This window comes from Sturnus vulgaris, chromosome 1 (assembly GCF_052056855.1).
Source record: "Sturnus vulgaris isolate bStuVul1 chromosome 1, bStuVul1.hap1, whole genome shotgun sequence".
Taxonomy (NCBI): Eukaryota; Metazoa; Chordata; class Aves; order Passeriformes; family Sturnidae; genus Sturnus; species Sturnus vulgaris.
In genome coordinates this window covers 153,837,588-153,857,937 of record NC_142243.1, presented here as the reverse complement: position 1 = coordinate 153,857,937, position 20,350 = coordinate 153,837,588, and the positions used below count along the sequence as shown (strand labels likewise).

Here is a 20,350-nt window from a genome sequence, read left to right as displayed (position 1 = left end):
ACCATCTCAATGAGTGTGAGAAGCAGTGGAAAATCTGCTCATCCAGCATTGGGAGATGCATCCTCAGCCCTACCCTGAGCAGAGCATCCAGCAAACTTCTCATTCTGCCCAATTTCCCTCATTTTTGCCTTGCTCCATCCTCGTCTGTCTGCTCTGCCAGGTGCAGGTTGGGTGTGTGGTGTTTTAGCAGCTTGGGGAAATCTGGTTAAGGGATGCAGAGTAGGTCAGAGTTCTAATCTGCTAATTTGAAGAAATCTCAGCTCCTGCTGAGTCTGAGATGCTTCACCAGCTGGGTAATACCAGGGGATGTTGGATTCTGTTGGGTGGACAAGCCCTGGGGTGCTGCAGGACTGAAGTTTCAGGTAAAGCAGCTTCTGGAAAACCCACAAAAGCTGCCACAGGTGGAAGGCAGAATAAAAAAAAAAAAAAAATTGTACTGGAAAGCTGCTGCCATAAAACTGGTGACAAAGACACCATTACAAATGAGTGTTTCTCTGGTGATTGTGATCAATCAAAATTGAAATGCCTGCTAAAAACTTATTTACATGATGTATCCTCTCTCTGTAAAATACAGCTATAATTAATAGTGTTAATCTGGAGAAAGGTAGATTTAGATTGGATATTAGGAAGAATTTCTTCCCATCAGAGTGGGGAGGCCCTGGCACAGGTTACCCAGAGAAGCTGTGGCTGCCCCATCCCTGGAAATGTCCAAGGCCAGGTTGGATGGGGCTTGGAGCAACCTGGGATAGTGGGAGGTGTCCCTGTCCATAGCAGGGGGTTGGAACTGGATGATCTTTAAGGTCCCTTCCAACCCAAACCATGCTGTGATTCTCTAGTATAGCTCAGTCCAACTCCACATCATTCCTTCTCTGGAGATGATGAAACTGTGGAGAAGTTGGGGACAGTTTCAGGGATTTTAAAGTTGGGAAATGAAGCTGAAAAAACTAACCAAAACAAAAAACAAATCAAAAAACACAAAACAAAAACAACAACAACAAAAAAAAAAAAAAAAAAAAAAAAAAAACAAAAAAAAAAAAAAAAAACAAAAAACCCAAACCAAACAAAAAACCAAACAAACAAACAAAAAAAATCTAAATAAACAAACAAAATGACAACAGAAAGAAGAGAAAAAAAAAAAAAAAAGAGGAAAAAGAACAACAGCAAAAAATGAACCAATCAAAAAACCACACCCCACCTTCCACCAAAGCCGAAACCCCAAAATGTTTAAACCCTCACTTCAGTGTTCTCCTTGTCGGGCAGATTTGAGTACCTTGGCTAAACCTTGAGTACCTTGGGAATGAAGTTGGGAGAATTTTTCTTGGCACCAGCAGTAGAAATTCCTGCCACTGACTCATTGTCCCTTGCATTTGAGCTATCAGGAAGGAGTAGGAAGAAGAGGAGCCTCCCTGGGGAGCTGGGAGAGGAATGTGGGGAGGTCCCAGTGAGCTCCCACCTCCCTCCTGCCCCCAAAACTTTGGCCCCACGGAGCAGCTGCCCTCTGCTCACTGCTTCTTCCTCTTTTCCACAGGCAGGAGCTGCTCTGGAAAGTGCTGGCTGACCATCACTTGGCATTGTGGTTTCTGATAGTCCCACTTTGTAAATGAGGTGGAATTATTGCTGATAATCCCTACAAATGCCATCTCAATCCATGTGGGCTGTACCCACTGTGTTGCAGCAGCATCTTCACTGTCCTGGTGGTGCTGGATTTGTCAGTGCAGTGCAAGCTCCATGACCAGGCTCTGTGTAAAGCTACATCAGACCATCCTACCTGGGCTAAATTTCTGCAGCAAGGAGCAATCCACATCCCCTTTCAAAGCACCATCCCCCTTTCAAAGTGATTGGTGGTGTCCAGTATTAACACTTTTTTTTTTTTTTTTCCTGTTTTTATCTTCACAGCCACTCAGATTGATCCCAGCGAACTGCAGGAACTTTTTCAGGAGACTTCAGCCAACGTCTTCCGAATTAACTCCAATGGTGCGTAAAATGAAAGGTTTCCTGGTGAGTTCTGTGCTGTCCTGCTGATGATTCCTGTGCATGGGCACGGCCCCTGGCAGCTCCTCTTGTCAGGGAACAAATATTAATGCAGCTTTTCTGCTGCTGCATCTCACGAGCAGCAGCACACGTCTAATACACAGCTCCTTATAAGATGCAAAAATATTCCACCATATGTTTCATCCAACAGGCACAGATATATTCCAATCCTTGCTGAGACCACATCCTTTTTCTATTTTTAATTGTGTCATCTGTTACAATAGAGAGCTAGAGCTCAGAAAGGTGGAACAAGCCAGGCTCGTTTTCAAATAAGTTGCAGCACTACTGTGCTCAGAGCCTGTCACATGAGCTTGCAAAACATCCATATCCCTTAGAAAAACACCAGCAGCAAAACTCTGCTGTTCTTCACTCTGTAGGTTGGGCAGGGGTGCTATTGCTACTCTTATTTCCCCAGCCCCTAGAGATGCAGAGTCCTCCCTGCTTGGAAACAAAACTCTGGCTCATCAGTTTTGTTGGGTTAGGCTGGAGGAATTTATCTTGCAGACAGATTTAAACTAACATTGCTGAGTGGAAAGTAATGCCATTGTACCCCAGTTCTAAAACACACCAGTGTTGGACAGGGATCTGAAATTATCACTGCTGATTTTACATTAGACCTTGAAATTGCTTTGGAATTACCTGGACAGCTTTTGTGTCTGTTCTTTCTGTATCTTGGGAGACAGAGAGGCCTGGCCTAGGTGTAGGAAAAGATTTTAGTGCCTCCTAATTTGTGTAATTTTTCCCCAGAGTGTCCCAGGGATGGAGCCCTGGTCGTTGTAGCAAGGGATCCTTGTTAGAACAAGGAGGGGAATTAAAAACTTCTAAAATGTAGTGGTCTCTACTTTTGATGAGTTGTGTGTGCTCCATCTGCCAGGAAAATTCAAGCACCAATTTTTCTATAACTACAAGAGATTGGTGGCCCTTGTATTGGTGACACACATCCCATGTAGAAAAGGGATTATGGCCACTGGGTGAGCTTGCACCTCCCAGCTGTGGTCACGGGTTCTTGGTTTGTAAGTGGGTGACCAACCACACCATAACATACACAAATACCTGCATTAGCACCAATTTTGGCTGCTTCAGCACCAATCGTTTTAATTTGACAATGCCACTGATGAGTGGTAGTAGCACTTCTGTTTCCAAACTGAGGGCTCATTCTGAAGTTGTGCAACCTCCTCGTGAGTCTGTGTGTGCTGTTCTTGTCCAGAATGGCCAGGTTAGGGCTGACTTGATGTGCCCCTGCTTTAATCACAACTCCTGCCACAGTGGAGTTTATCCTGAGAAAATCTAAAGGTGAATGACACATCTCTTTCGAAATGCCACAACCCAATTTCTGTTTCCATTCTTTGTTAGAATTGCCTTAACCCCTTCAATTCGTGTTTGACAACCTCTGTTGTTGTTATTTCTCCTCTTAGCATGGTGATGATGTGTTTCCTTTTAAGAGTTGCTTGGATTGAGTACTCTGTGAAGCAGAAAATGACAATACCTGCACTTAAAACTATTTTGCAAAAATTGAGAGGGTGCAGAGAAAAGCCAAAACCGTTTGACGTCTGAAAATCAGACTTTAAAATTCATGCCATCCAAATTTCTGTTTGAAACATCTAAGAGGACTCAATCATGGTGTGTAAGTACCTCTCTAGGAGGAAAGACATCAAATAGACAGCAAGGGGCTCGTTAATCTATCGTTCTCACACAGAAGGAGATCAGGAGATAGGAGTTAAAGCTAGACAAATTCAATCCTCTGTGTGAGGATAACCAGCCATTAGAACTGCTTATGGAGGGGGCTTGATGGATTTGGCTTTGCCACGAACCTTTAAATCAAGATTCAGATGTCTTTTTTATAAGATATGCTTTAGTCCAGCTGCAGTCCACAGTCTCAATGTGGGAGTGATGGGACAAAATTTTATGGGAGGAAATCAGATTGGAAAATCAAAATTGCTCTCTCTGGCTTTTAAAATCTATGAATCTATAATGCCTTTTAAAGTGCTTTCAGGATTAAGAAATGTCCATAAGATACTCTCCTGTTGTTTCTCTGTGCACTACTCGTATTATTTTTGGTCTGACAAAATCAGTTTCATTCAGTTTATTTTTTATAGTCTTTCTCCCAAAAAGTGGTTAGAGATTTCCAGGAGAAGGCTGCTGAGTGTACTGCTAAGATTTGGCAGAGCTAATTCACTTTAGGTAAAGAAATTTTTAGGGTTAGAAAATGAGGAAGAATGTCCACGAATCTTTCTGTATCATAAAGTCTCTTCAGGAAACTCAGGAAGCTCTGACTTGGAGCATGGAAAATAAGTCAGTGATGTTTGTGTAGCACCATGCAGGTGGCTGAACAAGGCACAGGCAGCTGTGTTCCAGATGCTCACCAGATGATGGGGTTACTCCTCTTGACATGGCCATGGTGTGTTGAACATCTATAAATTGCATAAATCCGATCACAGCTCCTCTCTCCCTCCTTTTCCTTGCTTGCTGCATTCTTTCTGGGGCTTTTCAGGGTCCCTGTTTTGTTTGGAGACCTAACCGTGGACCTGAAATGTCCTTGTCCCTTTTGGGGTGCTGAAGAGAATGGAATCATGGAGTCATAGAATGGTTTAAGGTTGGAAAAGATCTCCAAGATGTCCAAGTCCAAGCTTTGACTGAATGCCACCAAGGCCACTAAACCTTGGGAAGTGACTTGTTGTTTTATTTTTGAATACTCCCAGGAATTGTGACTTCACCCCTTCCCTGGCCAGGCTGTTCCAAGCTGTCAGGAGTTGGCCATGTTATGCTTTTGTTGTTTAGATTCTAAAAATCCCAGGTTGTGGCCGATCTCAGCAATACTTTTTTATGTCCTTGAGGCTATTTTTAATGAAACAAGAAGTCAACTTTGTACCAGGATTTTAAAGCACCATTGAATCTTACTGAGTAACACTGCAGAAGTAATAAATGCTGTGTGCTTTGCCCTTCTTTGCTGTCCTTATTCTTTTTACAGAGTTCTGAGCCTTTGAGGTGATTTAAATTCTTCTTGGGGACTTCAGGACTTACTTCTTGACTAAGGGGGATTTTATAGCTGAGTTGATTGTGATTATTCTCACCTATAAATGCTTCCTGCTCCCTTTTTCTGCCATGAAAATGGAAATCTTCCTCATTTGTTGAATGAAAATCTTATCCAGGACAGCTGGTTCTGTTTATGTGCTACTGGATCACTCTCCTGCTGGGTCATGAGCTTATAGACTTTTTTAAAGCCATTTCTTATAGAAGTGTGAAGGAGTAGAGGGAGACTTTTCCTAATCTTGCATCTGCTTTCTTTCTCTTAATCTTTTGGGGCTGTCCCTGCTGAAAATGGGGAAGGTTCATAGGATCATAAAGTCATGGAATGGTTTGGGTTAGAAGGGACCTTAAAGGTCATCTTGTTCCAACCCCCTGCCGTGGGCAGGGACACCTTTGACTTTTGCAACTTTCATGTTTTGTTTTGTTTAATTTAGTTGATTTTCCTATCAAGACACAAAAAGGAGCTCAAATACTTCCTGAATTTGTCTCATTTATGGCTTTTTTTTCTTTCATCTATACTTTTATCAAGACTCTGCATTTTTTTTTTCATGTGTAGCTTTCAGCTGCCTCTTAGTAAGTACCTTATAAATAAGTACAATAAATGACACTCCTAAATGGAGTTGCTCTAGTGCATCTTGTCTGATCAGTGGAGGATATACTGGAAGAATCAGACCTGTGCTGGCCAAATGGAGAACCTGAACTCTCTAATGGGTCTCTTGCTTCTCTAATTCCTGCTCCTCACTCATTAATGACTGCCCATTACAGGTTGGTGCCATGTGCAGCCCCATTACCTCAATCTTAAAGGCTGAGCAAAGGATTTTTTCCTGTCTCTCAGGTGTGATAGAGTCTCCAGTGCCATCTCAGGATGGTTTTTTATCCCCCATTGGTTTAAGGATTGCAATGGCACAGGCAGCTGGGGGCCAAGCTCTCAGTGTAGTAAATCAGTGCAGCTCCAACATCACTGATGCCTTGTGAATGTGGCTCATTCTGGAGGACTCTGGTGTGCCTTTCAATAACAAAAAGAGCAAGACTCTGAAAGTAAGATTCCTGTTTTAAGAATGGCTTCACACATCCCTTGATGTTTTGCTCCTCTGGTCAAATTGCTGCTCACATGACCACAACTGGTGAATCCAGCACAGGAACTGCAGAGATTTTGACTAATTCATCCTTGGTCAAAGCAAGTTAAATGTAGCTCAGAGAAGCTCAGATTTAATTATAGAATCATAGAATGGCTTGGGTTGGAAAGGACCTTTAAGACTTCTTGGTTCCTCCCCCCTGCCAGGGGCAGGGACCCCTTCCACTATACCAGGGTGCTCCAAGCTTCATCCTACCTGGCCTTGGACACTTCCAAGGCTGGATCAGCCACAGCTTCTCTGGGCACCCTGTGCCAGGGCCTCCCCACCCTCACAGGGAAGAAATTCTTCCTGATATCCAATCTGAGCCTGTCCTCCATCAGTGTAAATCCTCTCCCTCTTGTCCTGTCACTTCATGCCCTCACCCTAAGTCCCTCTTCATCTCTCTTGGAGCCCCTTTAGGCACTGCAAGGTGCTCTAAGTTGTCTCTGGAGCTTTCTCTTCTCCAGGTTGCATAATCCCAGCTGTCCCAGCCTGGCTTCAGAGCAGAGGTGCTCCAGCCCTGTGATCATCTCCATGGTCACCTGGATTTTCTCCAACAGGTCAACATCCTTCATGTGTTGGGGGCCCCAGAGCTGGATGCAGTCCAGGTGTGGTCTCATGGGAGGAGAATAGAGAGGGAGAATCATCTCCACTGAGCTTCTGGCCATTCCTCTTTCACTGCAGTCCAGGATACTTTTGGCTTTCCTGAGATTCAGGAAGCTCATGCTGGAGTCTTAGTCCTGCTGTTTTCCAGATAAGAGCTATATCAAATGGTAGCCTTTGGCTCCTCCAGAGTGCATATCTTGTCATTTTGGGACAACTGACATTTATTTAGTTGTCTAAATGCTATGTTTGAATTGGAATATTAGGTAAAATTATTGGATAAGTACTTAGTCACAGGTCACGTTCTCATCTAACTGACAAACACTTTCCTCACCTCTTGCTTTTATGTCTCATATTATTTTCACCTTTTTGTAGGTTTTCCAAAATGCTGAACAAATCTGACAGCTCCTGGGTTTGCCTCAGTGTAAAATGGCATGGGTGTGAAGTCTTCAACTGTTTTGTTCAGTAGGAAAACTGCTTCCCACTCCAATCTTCTCCAAAGTAGGCGGCAGTAAAACTCTCTTTGAATTGTTCTTATTTTTGCAGATCAGGTTAGAAAGGTTCATGGGTGCTGTAGCTGCTGTTTTTGTTCTGGAATTGTACACATGACATTAACTTGTTCTTGCAAATTCAGTCCACACAAGTCCTTTCTTTACCTTGGCTTGCTGTCCATTCTCCAAGGACCACACTCCGCTTTGTTCCAAAGGGTTGATGGGCCTAAAAGTATTTTTAGTTGATGCAAAATTTGGTATTTGAACTGGACAGCATGTGGATTCCAAGGGAAATTGATTTGTTAGAATTGTGGAGAGGGAAAGAGGGAATTATAGTATCCAGGAGATCTCTGCAGGGTCAGTGCTGCCCTTCTACAGAAGCAAATGGTTATTAGTGAAAACTTCCAATTTACTCTCTAGAACACTGTGCTTCCAGCAAAGAAAAATAATTATTAGCTCAGTTACAGACAATTCCTTGAGGCTTTATCTTACTGAATCTCCAAACTCTGCAGTAAAATCTATTATTGAGAACTAGCATTGATGGAAATATATGGTGGTATTCAAGGTTTTTTTGAATGTCCATGCAGTTCAGGAACATTAGTTACTTTTTATGCCTTTGGTGACTTTTGGTGTCAAGCCAGCAAAGCCAAAAGAGAAGAGAGGATTTTGTCTGTCAGTGAAAATATAATTAAGTGACTTGTTCAAAATTACAGGCCAAATCCAAGTCTGCAGAGTCATTAAAACAGAGGATTTCTTAAATTTCTGCAGAAATAATTGAGCCATGTTTTTAATCTCTTCTTCTTTCTATCCTTAAATATTGAAGCGTGACTGATAACAGGTTATGGGTTTTTGCAATTGGAAACATCCTGAGAGAAATCCCACATGTAAATATCAAGAATGTAATTTATTTAACATGTTTCATTGTTGGAAATCTTGAAGTGCTTTGCTTGCTGGCTGTGCTAAGTCCAAAAGTAGTGACCTGTTGTTAATTTGAAATTGAATTGAGACAATGAAATTCAAGGGTGGAAAAAGACAGCAGTACTCCTAGATTTCTGCTTCTATATACACACATATATAGCTTTTCATTAAATCTGAAGTAACTGCAAATTACAAAGCAAACCATGTTTGCACCTTCCAACTACTTTTAGGGTATTCTCTTCTCCTGATGGAAAAGCCCAAGGAGTTGTAGAGCACAAACACAGGAGATGATCACATCTCCATTTTGTCTGAGCCAAAAGATAGAAAACGTTTGAGTGTTAGCATCTTGAACAGGAAGATGAAGGATATCAGCACAGGCATCATTGTTCTGCCTCTTCATTATTATTCAGAGCAATAAATAATTATTACACAATTTCTTGCCTCTTCCCCAGGGGCACCTTTCCAGCTGGAAATGCTCAGTGCACAGTTGTGTGTCACCTCAAGGCTGGAAGAGTCAGGGATCTGTGCAAGGTCCATGGAACTGAGGTTTTCCTGACAAGGGGTCATATTCCATCATGGCATGGCATGCTCTACATGGATTCACCATTTGTGCTTCCAAAGGACCCAATTTATCATTCTGTGGCAGTGGCTACTGGTAGTTGTTATCCCCTTTCTCTCACAGGTTACTTGTTCAAATACGTGATTGTATTAAAAAAACCATAAAAAATTAAAAGACAAACATCTGAACTAAGATCCAGTATTTTTTTTTTTTTCTCTGAAAAGTTATGCTGCTTCTTTATCTTTTCTTTCTCTGATGTTGACAGTGACCTCTCTGGAAAGAAGTCTTCGATCCCTGGGGACCTCGAATGATACTCAAGAGCTGCAGGATGGACTGTGAGTTTATTTTAAGTTGTTGCAGATCTTTCTTTGTCCCAGCCTTTTCATTTTCCCCTCATCTCTCCTCACCCTTTCTTCCATCCTTTTATTATAGCTGGACACCTTTTTGTCAGGATTACTTTTTTTTTTTTTTTCCTGTTCCTGTCGGTGATTAATGGTAGTAGGATGTGTATTGATCGTATAAAGCTTTGCTGTGCTGGTTTCAGGTGGCAGAGAATGGTGTGGAGATAACACAAAAGATGGCCCATGGTGAAAGAGGGCATTCTGTGGCTCTTGGAGCTGTTGTTATTTTTCTGTTGTTGTTTTGTTGTTGTTGTTAGAGGTGGTGGTTATTTATTTTTTAAGTGAAGCCAGAGTAGAAAACTGTGCTGGTTTTGGCTGGGATGGAGATAATTTCCTTCACAGTAGCCAATATGAGGCTATGTTTTGGATTTATAATGAAAGCAGTGTTGATAACCCAGGGATATTTTAGTTACTGCTGAGCAGTTCTTGCACAGTCAAGACCTTTCCTGCTTCTCACCCCACCAGCGAGTGAGGAGTGAATGAGCAGCTGGGAGAGGTCAGCTGCTGGCTGGAGTTCGACCAAAACAGATGTTTCTGCAGCTTTTCCTTTCTCCTTTTCTTTTACTTCCCCCAGTTCTACTTGGCCAAGGTCCGTGAATCCAAGAGAAAAGAGAAAAGGGACTCGTGACAGAGGCAGGCAGTGACAGAAAACGGGGGAATGGCTTCAAACTGAAAGACAATAGGTTCAGGTTGGATATTGGGAAGAAATTCTTCCTTGTGAGGATGGTGAGGCCCTGGTTGCCCAGGGAAACTGTGGCTGCTCCAGCCCTGGCAGTGTCCAAGGCCAGGTTGATGAAGTAGGGGCATTGGAACCAAGTGATCTTTAAGGACCCTTCCAACCCAAACCATTCCATGATTCTATGAAACACCCTCTCCCCACCCCCCCACCAAAAAAAAAGGCCAAAAAACAAAACCAAACCAAAAAAACCACAAAACCACAAAAACCCAACAACAACAACAAATTACACACACACACCAAAAAAACCCCAAAACAAACAAACAAACAAACCCAAAAACAACAGGAAAAAAAAAAAGGGAGTGGATATTTGATAGGAGGAAAAGTGTGTTGGAAGCCACATCACAGCATTGCGTGGCACAGCACTGACAAAATGAAACTTGGTTTGCAGTTTCAGGAGACACAGTTCATTAAACTCCCTCTTCCAGAGCTGTGTACACACAAACACACACAGTTAGCTCTCACTGTACGTGTGCTAATTACAGAATTCCAATGACTTCTCCAAATGTAGCACAATTTATTAAAGGTGCCTCTCTTCAAGTAGCTTATAGGCAAAAATCAACTATTTAGGATATGTTTCTGATTTCTTGTGTCTGACTGCTGTCCCTGATGAGATTTGGCTGTGAAAAAAGAAGAAAATTTGTGTTTATTTCTTTATTTGCCTATGGATTTGACTGACCTTTTCTATTTAATATAAACTCTCACACCTGTTTGCAATGTCTCTGCTTTTCTCTCCAATCCATTGCTTTCATCAGGGCATCAGATCTGCCCTAATTCACATATACTCTGTTTTGCAAACCAAAGGATTAAAAATAGTAATAGTAATAGTCAGAAGATTTGAAAATAAATTTAGGAGATTGGAGAGGATGTAAGAGTAAAAAGTCAGCCTGTGGAGATTGATGTAATCAGGAAAGATGTTTACATGTACAAAATTATTTGCAGCATAAAGCACCTTAATAACTGCTGGAGATTCTTAACCCAGAAGAGACTCTGCATCATGCAGATATTGTGTTTGCTCTCCTAAATTATTTTTTTTAAATTAAAGAATCAATTCCTCGACTCTTCAGAGCACTCCAGAAATATGGGTAGATAATTTTCCTCTTTCCTGAGCAGTTACATAAATAGATGCATAAGGCATTAATTGCACTAATTATTTTTTGATCTCAGAATTATTGTTAATTGTCCAGATAGCTAAATGCAGATTTTTAAAATTTTAAGCCTGCTTCCCTACCCCTTTCATCAGCCCCAGAATTCCTCCAGATGTCTCCTGGTTCACCCCCTTCTCCCCGTGAAAGAGAATTGGGAACCATCCTTGCACCCACATTCTGTCTTCAGGAGCTACATTCATATCATCAATTCTGCATTGCATGCCTTTAGAAGGAAACACGGAGTCATACAGTCACAGAAGTTAGATTCTTCAAAATAAAACACTATTTGAACTATAAACAACAATCCTTCCTGCAACAGTATTACACCCTGATACCTCAGATGAGTTGGCAATCAAAACAGTAACACTGAGAAAGTGAAGCATTTTTCAAGCTAATGCTTATCATATTATGAAGCATAAACTTTAAAAAATAAAGGAGATTACACATTCAAGCACCAGTTTTTGCTTGCAGTTCAGTGTGAGTCTCTTGCTCTCTCCCCATGGTCTAAGGGGTCTCCCATTTCTCCCATTTGGCTCCTTGTATCTCCATACAGAGCAGTACCAGGGTGCTGTGCTGAGGAGGAGCAGCAGCTCCCTTCCCCTCAATCCTCCCTTTCAGTTTTGTCATCCTGTCCTAACACTGCCATGTCCTTCCACTGCCCCCCTCTCTCATCACCAGATGTGGGCAAACAGCCTCGAGTGCTCTGCAGGAACTTTGCTTGTCTCTCGTGAGAGCTGCACCAGCGAAAAGCAGCGAAAAGCAGCGTGCCATGAATCACTGGAGCTGGCAGGGCTGCATAGATCTCAGCTCAGGAGGGTCAGCTCTTCAGGTGAGACCTTTGGGGCAGTGCTTTCTGCTTCCCCAGCTGCAAATCATGGCTTAATCTTCCTCCTCTGCCACTTGACCCCTCTCCTTCAGAGGCTGATGCATGTCTCTCCTTGAACACCCTCTAGCTGGGAAGATGGGAGCAGGGAGGGAGCATTTGGCAGGTTTATAGCCCTGGCTGTTAGGAAAACGATAATGGGTTTGGGTATCTAAGTAGTACAATTGCCACAATTTCTACTTTCTTGTTAAGTGGCTGTCACTCTGCCTAAAATGAGGCTGCCTAAAATTAGGCAGATGAGGGAAGGCAGAGGGTTTGGGAATAGGGATTAATGGTGAATTGTTCTGCCACACACAGGACATTCAGCTACTTTGGACTGTAAACGGCAGAAGTGTTTGCTTACCTAGCTGCAGGGTCCTGATAAAACAGAAAAAAAACCCCAAGTTGCCTGCTTCCTTGCCAAATTCAAGCAGACTTTCTGCTTCCTAAGCATAGAACTTACAAAGGCATCAGATGAAGGCAGGATTCTTACTGTCAAAGTGGTCTATTCCCTTTTCTGAAATGATTTCTCTGCTTTTGAGAGCTGAGTCTTTCAGAATAAGGATTGTATCTGTGGCAAGTAAATTTGGGAGAGTTCATCCCACACGGAGTGCCAGCTCTAGACAGCGAGACAGACTTGGCTGCTGCTGTGAGCAGGGTTTCTATCAGACCCAAAGTGAATCATCCTGGTCAAAGCTCTTCCCAGCACAAATATTTGTGTGCTGCATGCTTGGAGCTGGGTGTACTGGCAAGTGAAATGTAAATGCCCATACAAAGCTCTTGGCTGAATGCAGCTGACCCTGGATTAATTGGGAAGGGAGTGGGAGCAAAGGTGCACGGAGCTGGGATGAGGAGCTAAAGCCAGGAGGCAAAGCTGAGGCTTTCTCCAGTGATGCAGGAAAAATCGACTGATTTGTTTTCTCTCTGACCTTTGGTTTAATAATCCAGGCTTCCAAGGCATTTATCTGCCTCCTTAGCCAGAGTGTGTGGGATGAGGGGGTTCTCCAACATTAGGCACTGAAGGTAATGAGTTTTTAATTTAGGCAAATCAAATTAAACATCCAGTTAGAGCACTGTCTCCAGTGCTAACTAAAAACCAGTCTCCTTCCTTTTGACTGGTGTAGCTCTTTGGTCTCCCAACATCCTCCACAAAGTGACTGGAAATGAGAATCTCCCTGTAACCTGGACATTGCTCTCTGAGAGGTGTGTTAGAAGAAGAAAAAAAAAAAAAAAAAAGTCTTTCATTTTCACACAACCTGACCCTGCCTTATTGTGATCTCAGGAATAGCAAAGTGGCCATGCAGGCTGCATGAGGCATTTGTTGACTACCTGGAAGCCACAAAACTGAGCTTGAGGTGGCAATGAAAGGTCCTTGACGTCCTTTCCTTGGAGCCTGGGTGGCTACAGAAGTGATCCAGGCTTTCCAAACCAGGTTTCTGCACTGCTTACCTCAGAGAGGAGTTTGTCAAGAGGAATGAGAGCCTTGAGTCACAGTCACAGCTTGTTACCATTTTCAGGTGTGCCTGGGATGTAGCCCGAGTCTTCACCCCGTGGCATTTTTGGATCATTCACTAGTTGCTAGCAGAAGAATTTGCCTGTTTTAGGAGGAGTTATAAGAAGGATATTTTTGAAGCTTTTAGCACTGATGAGATTTTTGCACTGATGAGATTTACTTTTTAAAAAAGTGTTGATTTCTTCTGATTTAAAAAAAAAAAAAAAAAAAAAAAAGGCTTTTAGCTTTCACCTCACTTTTCCCACTGGCATTTACTTTTTTTTTAAAGCACACATTATTGAAATGTGTAAGATTTTTTCCTGCACCTGAGAGAGGGCTCAGCTCTACATCTGTACAGTACGAGAGAGCAAACCTGCTTTTCTGATGGCACTGATACAAAATCTTGGTTAAGATGGTGCATGACAGAGAATTCCTATGGCCACAAAGGAGTTTAAAGTATTTTCCAAGTGGGGAAGCTGAGTTTGAGATCTGAGCTGCTTCATGGTGAGACAACTTCACAGTCCTGGAAGAGACTGAAAGTGCAGCTTTTGTATTGCTGCTCTTACCTGGTTTTTGGTCAAATATTAACTTCACAGAGCACCTCTTTTCATTGGGCATGTATATGTAGATTGCTATATTTTTTATTGAGATTGAAGGGAATTCCATCTTCCTCACCCTTCCCCAGGAAATTTGCATCACCATCAGCAGGTATTTTTGGGAACAGTAAAATTACTTCATCAGTTTGTTTTGCCACCCTAAAATTGATAGAAGCCTGGGGTGAAGTATTGTCATTTTGGGCTGCTTTTGTGAAGAGAGGCACCCCAGCCCAAGTTGGAAGCCACTATGAACAGCAAAAGTCAATTAAACTATGGCAGCACATTCTTCAGGGCTCTCAGGCTCAGTCTGAGGTGCTTTGAGAGATTTCTAGAAACACTTTTGACCCATGTTGACATTCAGGATAGAATCAGTAGGTTTGTGACAGATTGGACTCATCTGTGAGTCTTTCTTGGCAGAGATTGTTACACCTTCTTATGGATAAGAACCTAAAAGTGGTTGCCTACATTTTCTTGGTCTCTGGACTCTGTCAAGCTTCAGCTCATCCTGGCAAGGTCAGAGAATCATGGAATGGTTTGGGTTGGAAGGGACCTTGAAGATTGTATAGTTCCAACACTCCCCTTTTATGGACAGGGACACCTTCCATTAGATCAGGTTGCACAAAGTCTTATCCAGCCTGGCCTTGAACACTTCCAGGGATGGGGCAGCTTCTCTGGGAAACCTGTGCCAGGGTCTCAGCACCTTCACAGCCAAGGATTTCTTCCCAATGTCCAATTTAAATTTGCCCTTCTCACTTGAAAGTTATTCCCCCTTGTCCCCAGTCCCTCTCCAGCTTTCCTGGAGCCCCTTCAGGCACTGGAAGGGGCTCTGAGCTCTCCCTGGATCCTTCCCTTCTCCAGGTGAACACCCCCAGCTCTCCCAGCCTGGCTCCAGAGCAGAGGGACTCCAGCTCTCAGAGCATCTCTGTGGTCTTCTCTGGACTCACTCCAACAGCTCCACATCCTTCTGCTGTTGGTGGCCCCAGATGTGGACACAGCAGTGCAGGTTTCACGAGGTCATAGCAGAGGGGAAGAATCCCCTCCCTTGCCCTTCTGGCCACATTTTCTTATGATGCAGCCCAGGATTGGTGACTCTTGGAGCTGTTGAGGTGGCCCAGGATGTCTGAGGCACATTGGTGGGGTTGGCAATTTTGGCACAGGATTTGCTGTTCTTTCACTTCTGAAATGGCAGCGTTAGGTGTGGGGGCACTCTGGGACATCTCAGGGGACACCCCGTGACCCCCTGGTTCAAATGAGGGAACTGGCACTGGGATTTCACCTTCAGGGTGAATGATTGAGGTGGCTCAGTTTGTTCCCACCTAACTCATGTTACACAAAGAAATGTGGTAACCCTTGGCTTTTTAGGGGGAGCTGTGGGGTCATTTGGACCTTAGCTGGACCAAAATGACCTTTGGACATTCCCATGTTCTCTGGATGCTCCAGGGAGGCTCAGTAGTTCTCCCCATTGCTTGAAGCCTCACCAACCTGCTGCAGGGATGGATGAATCCATGGCCCTCAGCTTTTCTGAATTGACACGAAACAGTAAAGGGTTTTTTTTCCTCATTAATTAATTTATGTATATTGTTTCCTTCTTCTTTTCTTGTTTCACCATTATGTTTGATAAGTTGGAGCTACAGCTTAAACTTTTTTTTTTTTAAAGCATCTGTTAAAAAGATTTTAATTCTTCTGGTATGCAGATTCATTTAGAGCAGGATGATGTTTTAAAGTCATAATTTACAGAAAGAAGATTTGTTAAAGTAAATCAGACAGAAGCTTTTAAGTGTCAGCATGTTTAATTAAGGGTAGAATTTAATAATGTTTTATATAGTTTTGTTATACTGCTTGTAGAAGCTTTAAAAAAGAATAAAAAAGATTTCCATAAATATTTTGAAATGTCATTTTGATTCCGTTAATATGTTAAACCCTTCAAAGTAATACCTTCCCTGTTCAGCTCAAAGCAGTCGGATTAACTTTATCTATCCCCCATTTATCACTACTGGCATCAATTTCTGACAGGAAAAACCTTCTAGGTTTGGCAGTAAAAATGGGTTGCCAGATTGCAACATTTGCATTTAACTGTATAATACACTCGCTGCATTAATAACTGTATTTATGTGACAGATCTCACCCTTAAGAATCCCAGAGCTGCAGATATGTGACATCCCAGTGATAAATTACAAAAGCTGGTGATGAACTGCAGAATCCTCCAATGATGATAAATTCATACACTTTTGAACTGCCTGCCCTGCTTAGAGAGGTCCTTGGAGTATCCCTTCCCATGCTCGAGCAGTTTCTAATGGTCACTACAAATCAATCTGTCAGTGAAGTTTTTCTTTCCAGTGTTTTTCTCCCAAAATTGTCCTTGCCAGAGTTTTGAGGTGGCCAGAAACCTTGGTCACATCAAGATGGGCTGTGGATGTAGGCTGAGAATTTTAAACCCTGTAGTGATGGAGCAGTGGTTATTCATTGTGGCAAGAGATGGATCCTTCAGGAGAGGACAAGGAATGGTGGCATCTGGGGGATAACCATCTCCTCTTGAAGGTCTCTTTACTGCTGTGGCTGTTTATGCAATTTTTTAATGCTTTCATGTGTCAGATTATGGTTTCTGTCCTGTCCTCTGTGCAGTGATGGGTCAGAGAATCACAGAAAATCACAGCCTGAGTAAGGCTGGAAGGCACCACAGCGGGTTGTGCTGTTCTTCCTCATGTTCAGGTGGAATTTCCTGGGCATTAGTTCCTGTTCTCAAGGCTGAACAGGCCAATCTCCTTCAGCCTTTTCTCATAAAGGTGCTTCAGTCCCCGGATCATCTTCATGGCCTTTCACTGGACCTGCTTGAGGAGCTCCATTCTCTCATCCTGAGCAGCCCAGAGTTGGACAGAGCACTCCAGATGTGCCTCACCAGGGCTGAGCACAGGGGCAGGATCACCTCCCTCAGTCTGCAGGCAATGCTCTTCCTGATGCACCCCAGGATCCCATTGACCTTCTTGGCCACAAGGGCATTGCTGGTTGCCCACCAGGTTTTTCTCCTCAGAGCTCTGCAGAGTCAAGGGAAGAGGAGCACACTCAGTGCTGGTGAAAACTGCATTGATTTGGAGCCCAAACCTTCCCACATATCCTTGTTCCCATCTCCAGTTTGCAGTTTTTCCCTCTGACTTTAGGTCCAGCTGCTCAAACACCAGGGCTGTAACATCTCCAAGGGAAATGAGGACCAGGAGAAGTTACCACTGTGTGTCACATATTTCCTCCAAGGATGTGCAGCAGTGTCCCATGGTCTGAAACCATTTGGAGCACAGATCTGGGTAAACAATGAGATAATTTTTTGCCTTCTGCAAGTGACTAGATACTAGAAAAAGAAACCTTCTCCTCACCCCATTCTCCCCTTTTGTGTCCCAAGTAAATAAAATTCTTTCCTGTGGCATCCCACACTTAAAGGGAAGGGAACACCCGAGATTTGTGGATGCTTGTGGTCAAAAGGAATGGCAGAAGTCAGAGGATCCACACAAGCTTGCAGAGATTCATTAGTAAATTGCACATTTAGCATGGAAATCAGCATAAATTAGTCCCTGACTTCCTGTCTAAGGAAAAGGCAGTGGGTTTTGGATAAGGGGATAGGCTGAAAGGGAAGAGAGAGAGATGGAATAAACACGGGGAGAACAGAGGAAAGGGAGAAAGAGAGAGATCCCCAATCCTGGCTCCAGCACTGATCCAGCTGATGGGATGATGGGATGTCCAGGATCCTGGGGTGTCCATCTACCCAGGCTTCACAGGGTTACCTTTCATAGATGTTTTCTCTGCTATTTTTCTCTCTTTCCGTGCAATCAGTTGTCATGCACAGCCTGTTCTTCTAGACCTGTCTGGAAATGTGTCACAGCCTTCAGGGATCTTGGATGGTCTTGATCCCCCCACTTGCAATTTGTTTCCCATTCCCAATCTCATTCCTATACTGTGCTGTGTTGATCTCCAGGAGCCAAAACCAGGATATTTTTTCCCCAGAAAAGTGCTGCACCCTTCTGCAGCCACATTCTATTCTTTCTCACAGCATATTGCTCCCAACAATGCTTGCCTGGCTCCACGACCTTCCAGCTATCAGTGTTTGAGACATTCACATTATCCCCCTTATCTTCTGTGCTTCTCCATCTCACATTTTGGAAGCCAACTGCATCCCCCAGCGAGCACTCTATTTGTAGCATGAAAATTTGACATTACCAGAAGTGTGGCTGGATATTGCTATGTGTAAAAAATACTGCCATGTTTGGGGTTTTTTCATAAATTTATTCTTAGATGTTTATCTGGGAAATGCTGATTTCACACCGATGTTGTTTTTATTTTTTTTTTTTTGTTTGTTTGTTTTGTGGGTGACAGAAGGATGAAGAAATAAATAGGATAAAACATTCCTTCTCTTTTCATCTCTTGGGCCACCAGGACAGTTTTGCTAATTTTTCAGAAGCCTGTCTGAGATTAGTCATTAAAAATATGCAAATTTCCCTTCTTAATATTACTAAAATAGTAGCTTTTTAATTTGGGGTTTACATCTTTTGACATTTTCATGTATTAGCAGTGAAATGTGTGATCTGATTAGGTTAAAAATTGGTGGTTTGGGTCAACAGAGAAAAAATCATCCTTCCTCACCTTGAAACACAAACCAACTTCAGATATTTTGCCTCTTTCCTCCCACAGAGTTATAGAAAGTGCAAGACAAGATCACATTCTGTTAGCATAGCCTGCGGAGGGCAAATAATTCCATGTTTGGGTTGAAATATCCACAGGCAGGAAGTTTATCTGATGACTTGAGATCCTGACTGGAGCGACTTCCCTCTGGCTCTCTAAGCACAAGTTTTGTAATTTGTTTTTTCAGGCCAAAAAAGAATAATCCTTGGAGTGGGGCTAGGACAGCTGCATGTCTCTGGTGGGTTTTAATGCCATGAGTTTCAATGCCACACATTAAATTTGTTTAGGAATTCCAGTGTGGAGTGAGCAGCTGTCAGGGCTGAGCATTCACCTTTCCAGGGGCTCCTCCAGGGCTCTGGCACAGCAGCACAAACATGATCATGATTGTTGGAATCCTGCTGGCTTTGTGTCAGGTCTGGTTTATCCTTTGAGCCTGGTGCTGCCCATGGAGCTGGGAGCAGTGGTCCCATCACAGAGTGAGGTTTGCTTGGAGCTGTGGCTGAGCCATCCCACGTTTCTGCAGGATGTCTGTGGGAGAAGTTAGCATCCTCTGGAAGGGCTGCTGTGCTTGAGAAGAGGAGAAAGAAAAAAAAAATAAAAGAGCTACAAAAAGAGATAAAAAGAAAGAAAGAGAGAAAGAAAAAGAAAAAGATAAAAAGAAAGAAAGAAAGAAAGAAAGAAAGAAAGAAAGAAAGAAAGAAAGAAAGAAAGAAAGAAAGAAAGAAAGAAAGAAAGAAAGAAAGAAAGAAAGAAAGAAAGAAAGAAAGAAAGAAAGAAAGAAAGAAAGAAAGAAAGAAAGAAAGAAAGAAAGAAAGAAAGAAAGAAAGAAAGAAAGAAAGAAAGAAAGAAAGAAAGAAAGAAAGAAAGAAAGAAAGAAAGAAAGAAAGAAAGAAAGAAAGAAAGAAAGAAAGAAAGAAAGAAAGAAAGAAAGAAAGAAAGAAAGAAAGAAAGAAAGAAAGAGAAAATCCCATTTCAGAGCAGAGTACAGGGATTTGCTGATGTGTTGCTTGCTGGGGAAGTCACTCTGGGACGAATATCTGCATTTTTTCCTGCAGTGATTTAATGGATGACTCCTTTCACACTCTGCTCCATCAGGAATAAACCCTTTGAGCAGACACCCCTGCAGGAGGCACACCAGGGGTTAAACAGATCTTTATGTTTTTTGTGTGGACATTGGGTGCTTAAACTGAGTAAGGAGATGTTTTTTGGCAAATAACACTTCCAAGTTCAGCACTACTGTGAGGTCAGAGGGAGATCATAGAACCATAAAATGGTTTGGGTTGGAAGGAACTTTAAAGATCATCCAGTTCCAACCCCCTGCCATGGGAAGGGACACCTTGCACTAGAGCTACAAACTCATAGGGGATTTGGTTTAAACCTCTTGTCCTGCCTTGTTTGGAGTGAAACTGGGTAAGGCAGATAAGGAAAAAATTGATTTTGGAAAAAAATGTCTTGGAGAAATAGAACTTGATAATGCCAGGTGAAAACAGAAGAAAAAAAAAAAGAATGAGGAAAGGGAAAGGGAAAGGGAAAGGAAAGGAAAGGAAAGGAAAGGAAAGGAAAGGAAAGGAAAGGAAAGGAAAGGAAAGGAAAGGAAAGGAAAGGAAAGGAAAGGAAAGGAAAGGAAAGGAAAGGAAAGGAAAGGAAAGGAAAGGAAAGGAAAGGAAAGGAAAGGAAAGGAAAGGAAAGGAAAGGAAAGGAAAGGA

General features: G+C 42.7%; 1 protein-coding gene across 13 annotated transcripts in view; it reads left to right on the top strand.

The window, feature by feature from the left end:
* The window catches only part of TSNARE1 (t-SNARE domain containing 1), a 451,500-nt gene that overhangs the window by 147,022 nt on the left and 284,128 nt on the right, over positions 1-20,350 (top strand). For all 13 annotated transcript variants that reach the window (XM_088179949.1, XM_088179899.1, XM_088179963.1 and 10 more), the window contains 2 exons: positions 1,897-1,974; positions 9,010-9,079. In XM_088179949.1, coding sequence (XP_088036075.1) covers positions 1,897-1,974; positions 9,010-9,079 — 148 coding nt within the window. The remainder of the gene's footprint in view (positions 1-1,896; positions 1,975-9,009; positions 9,080-20,350) is intronic.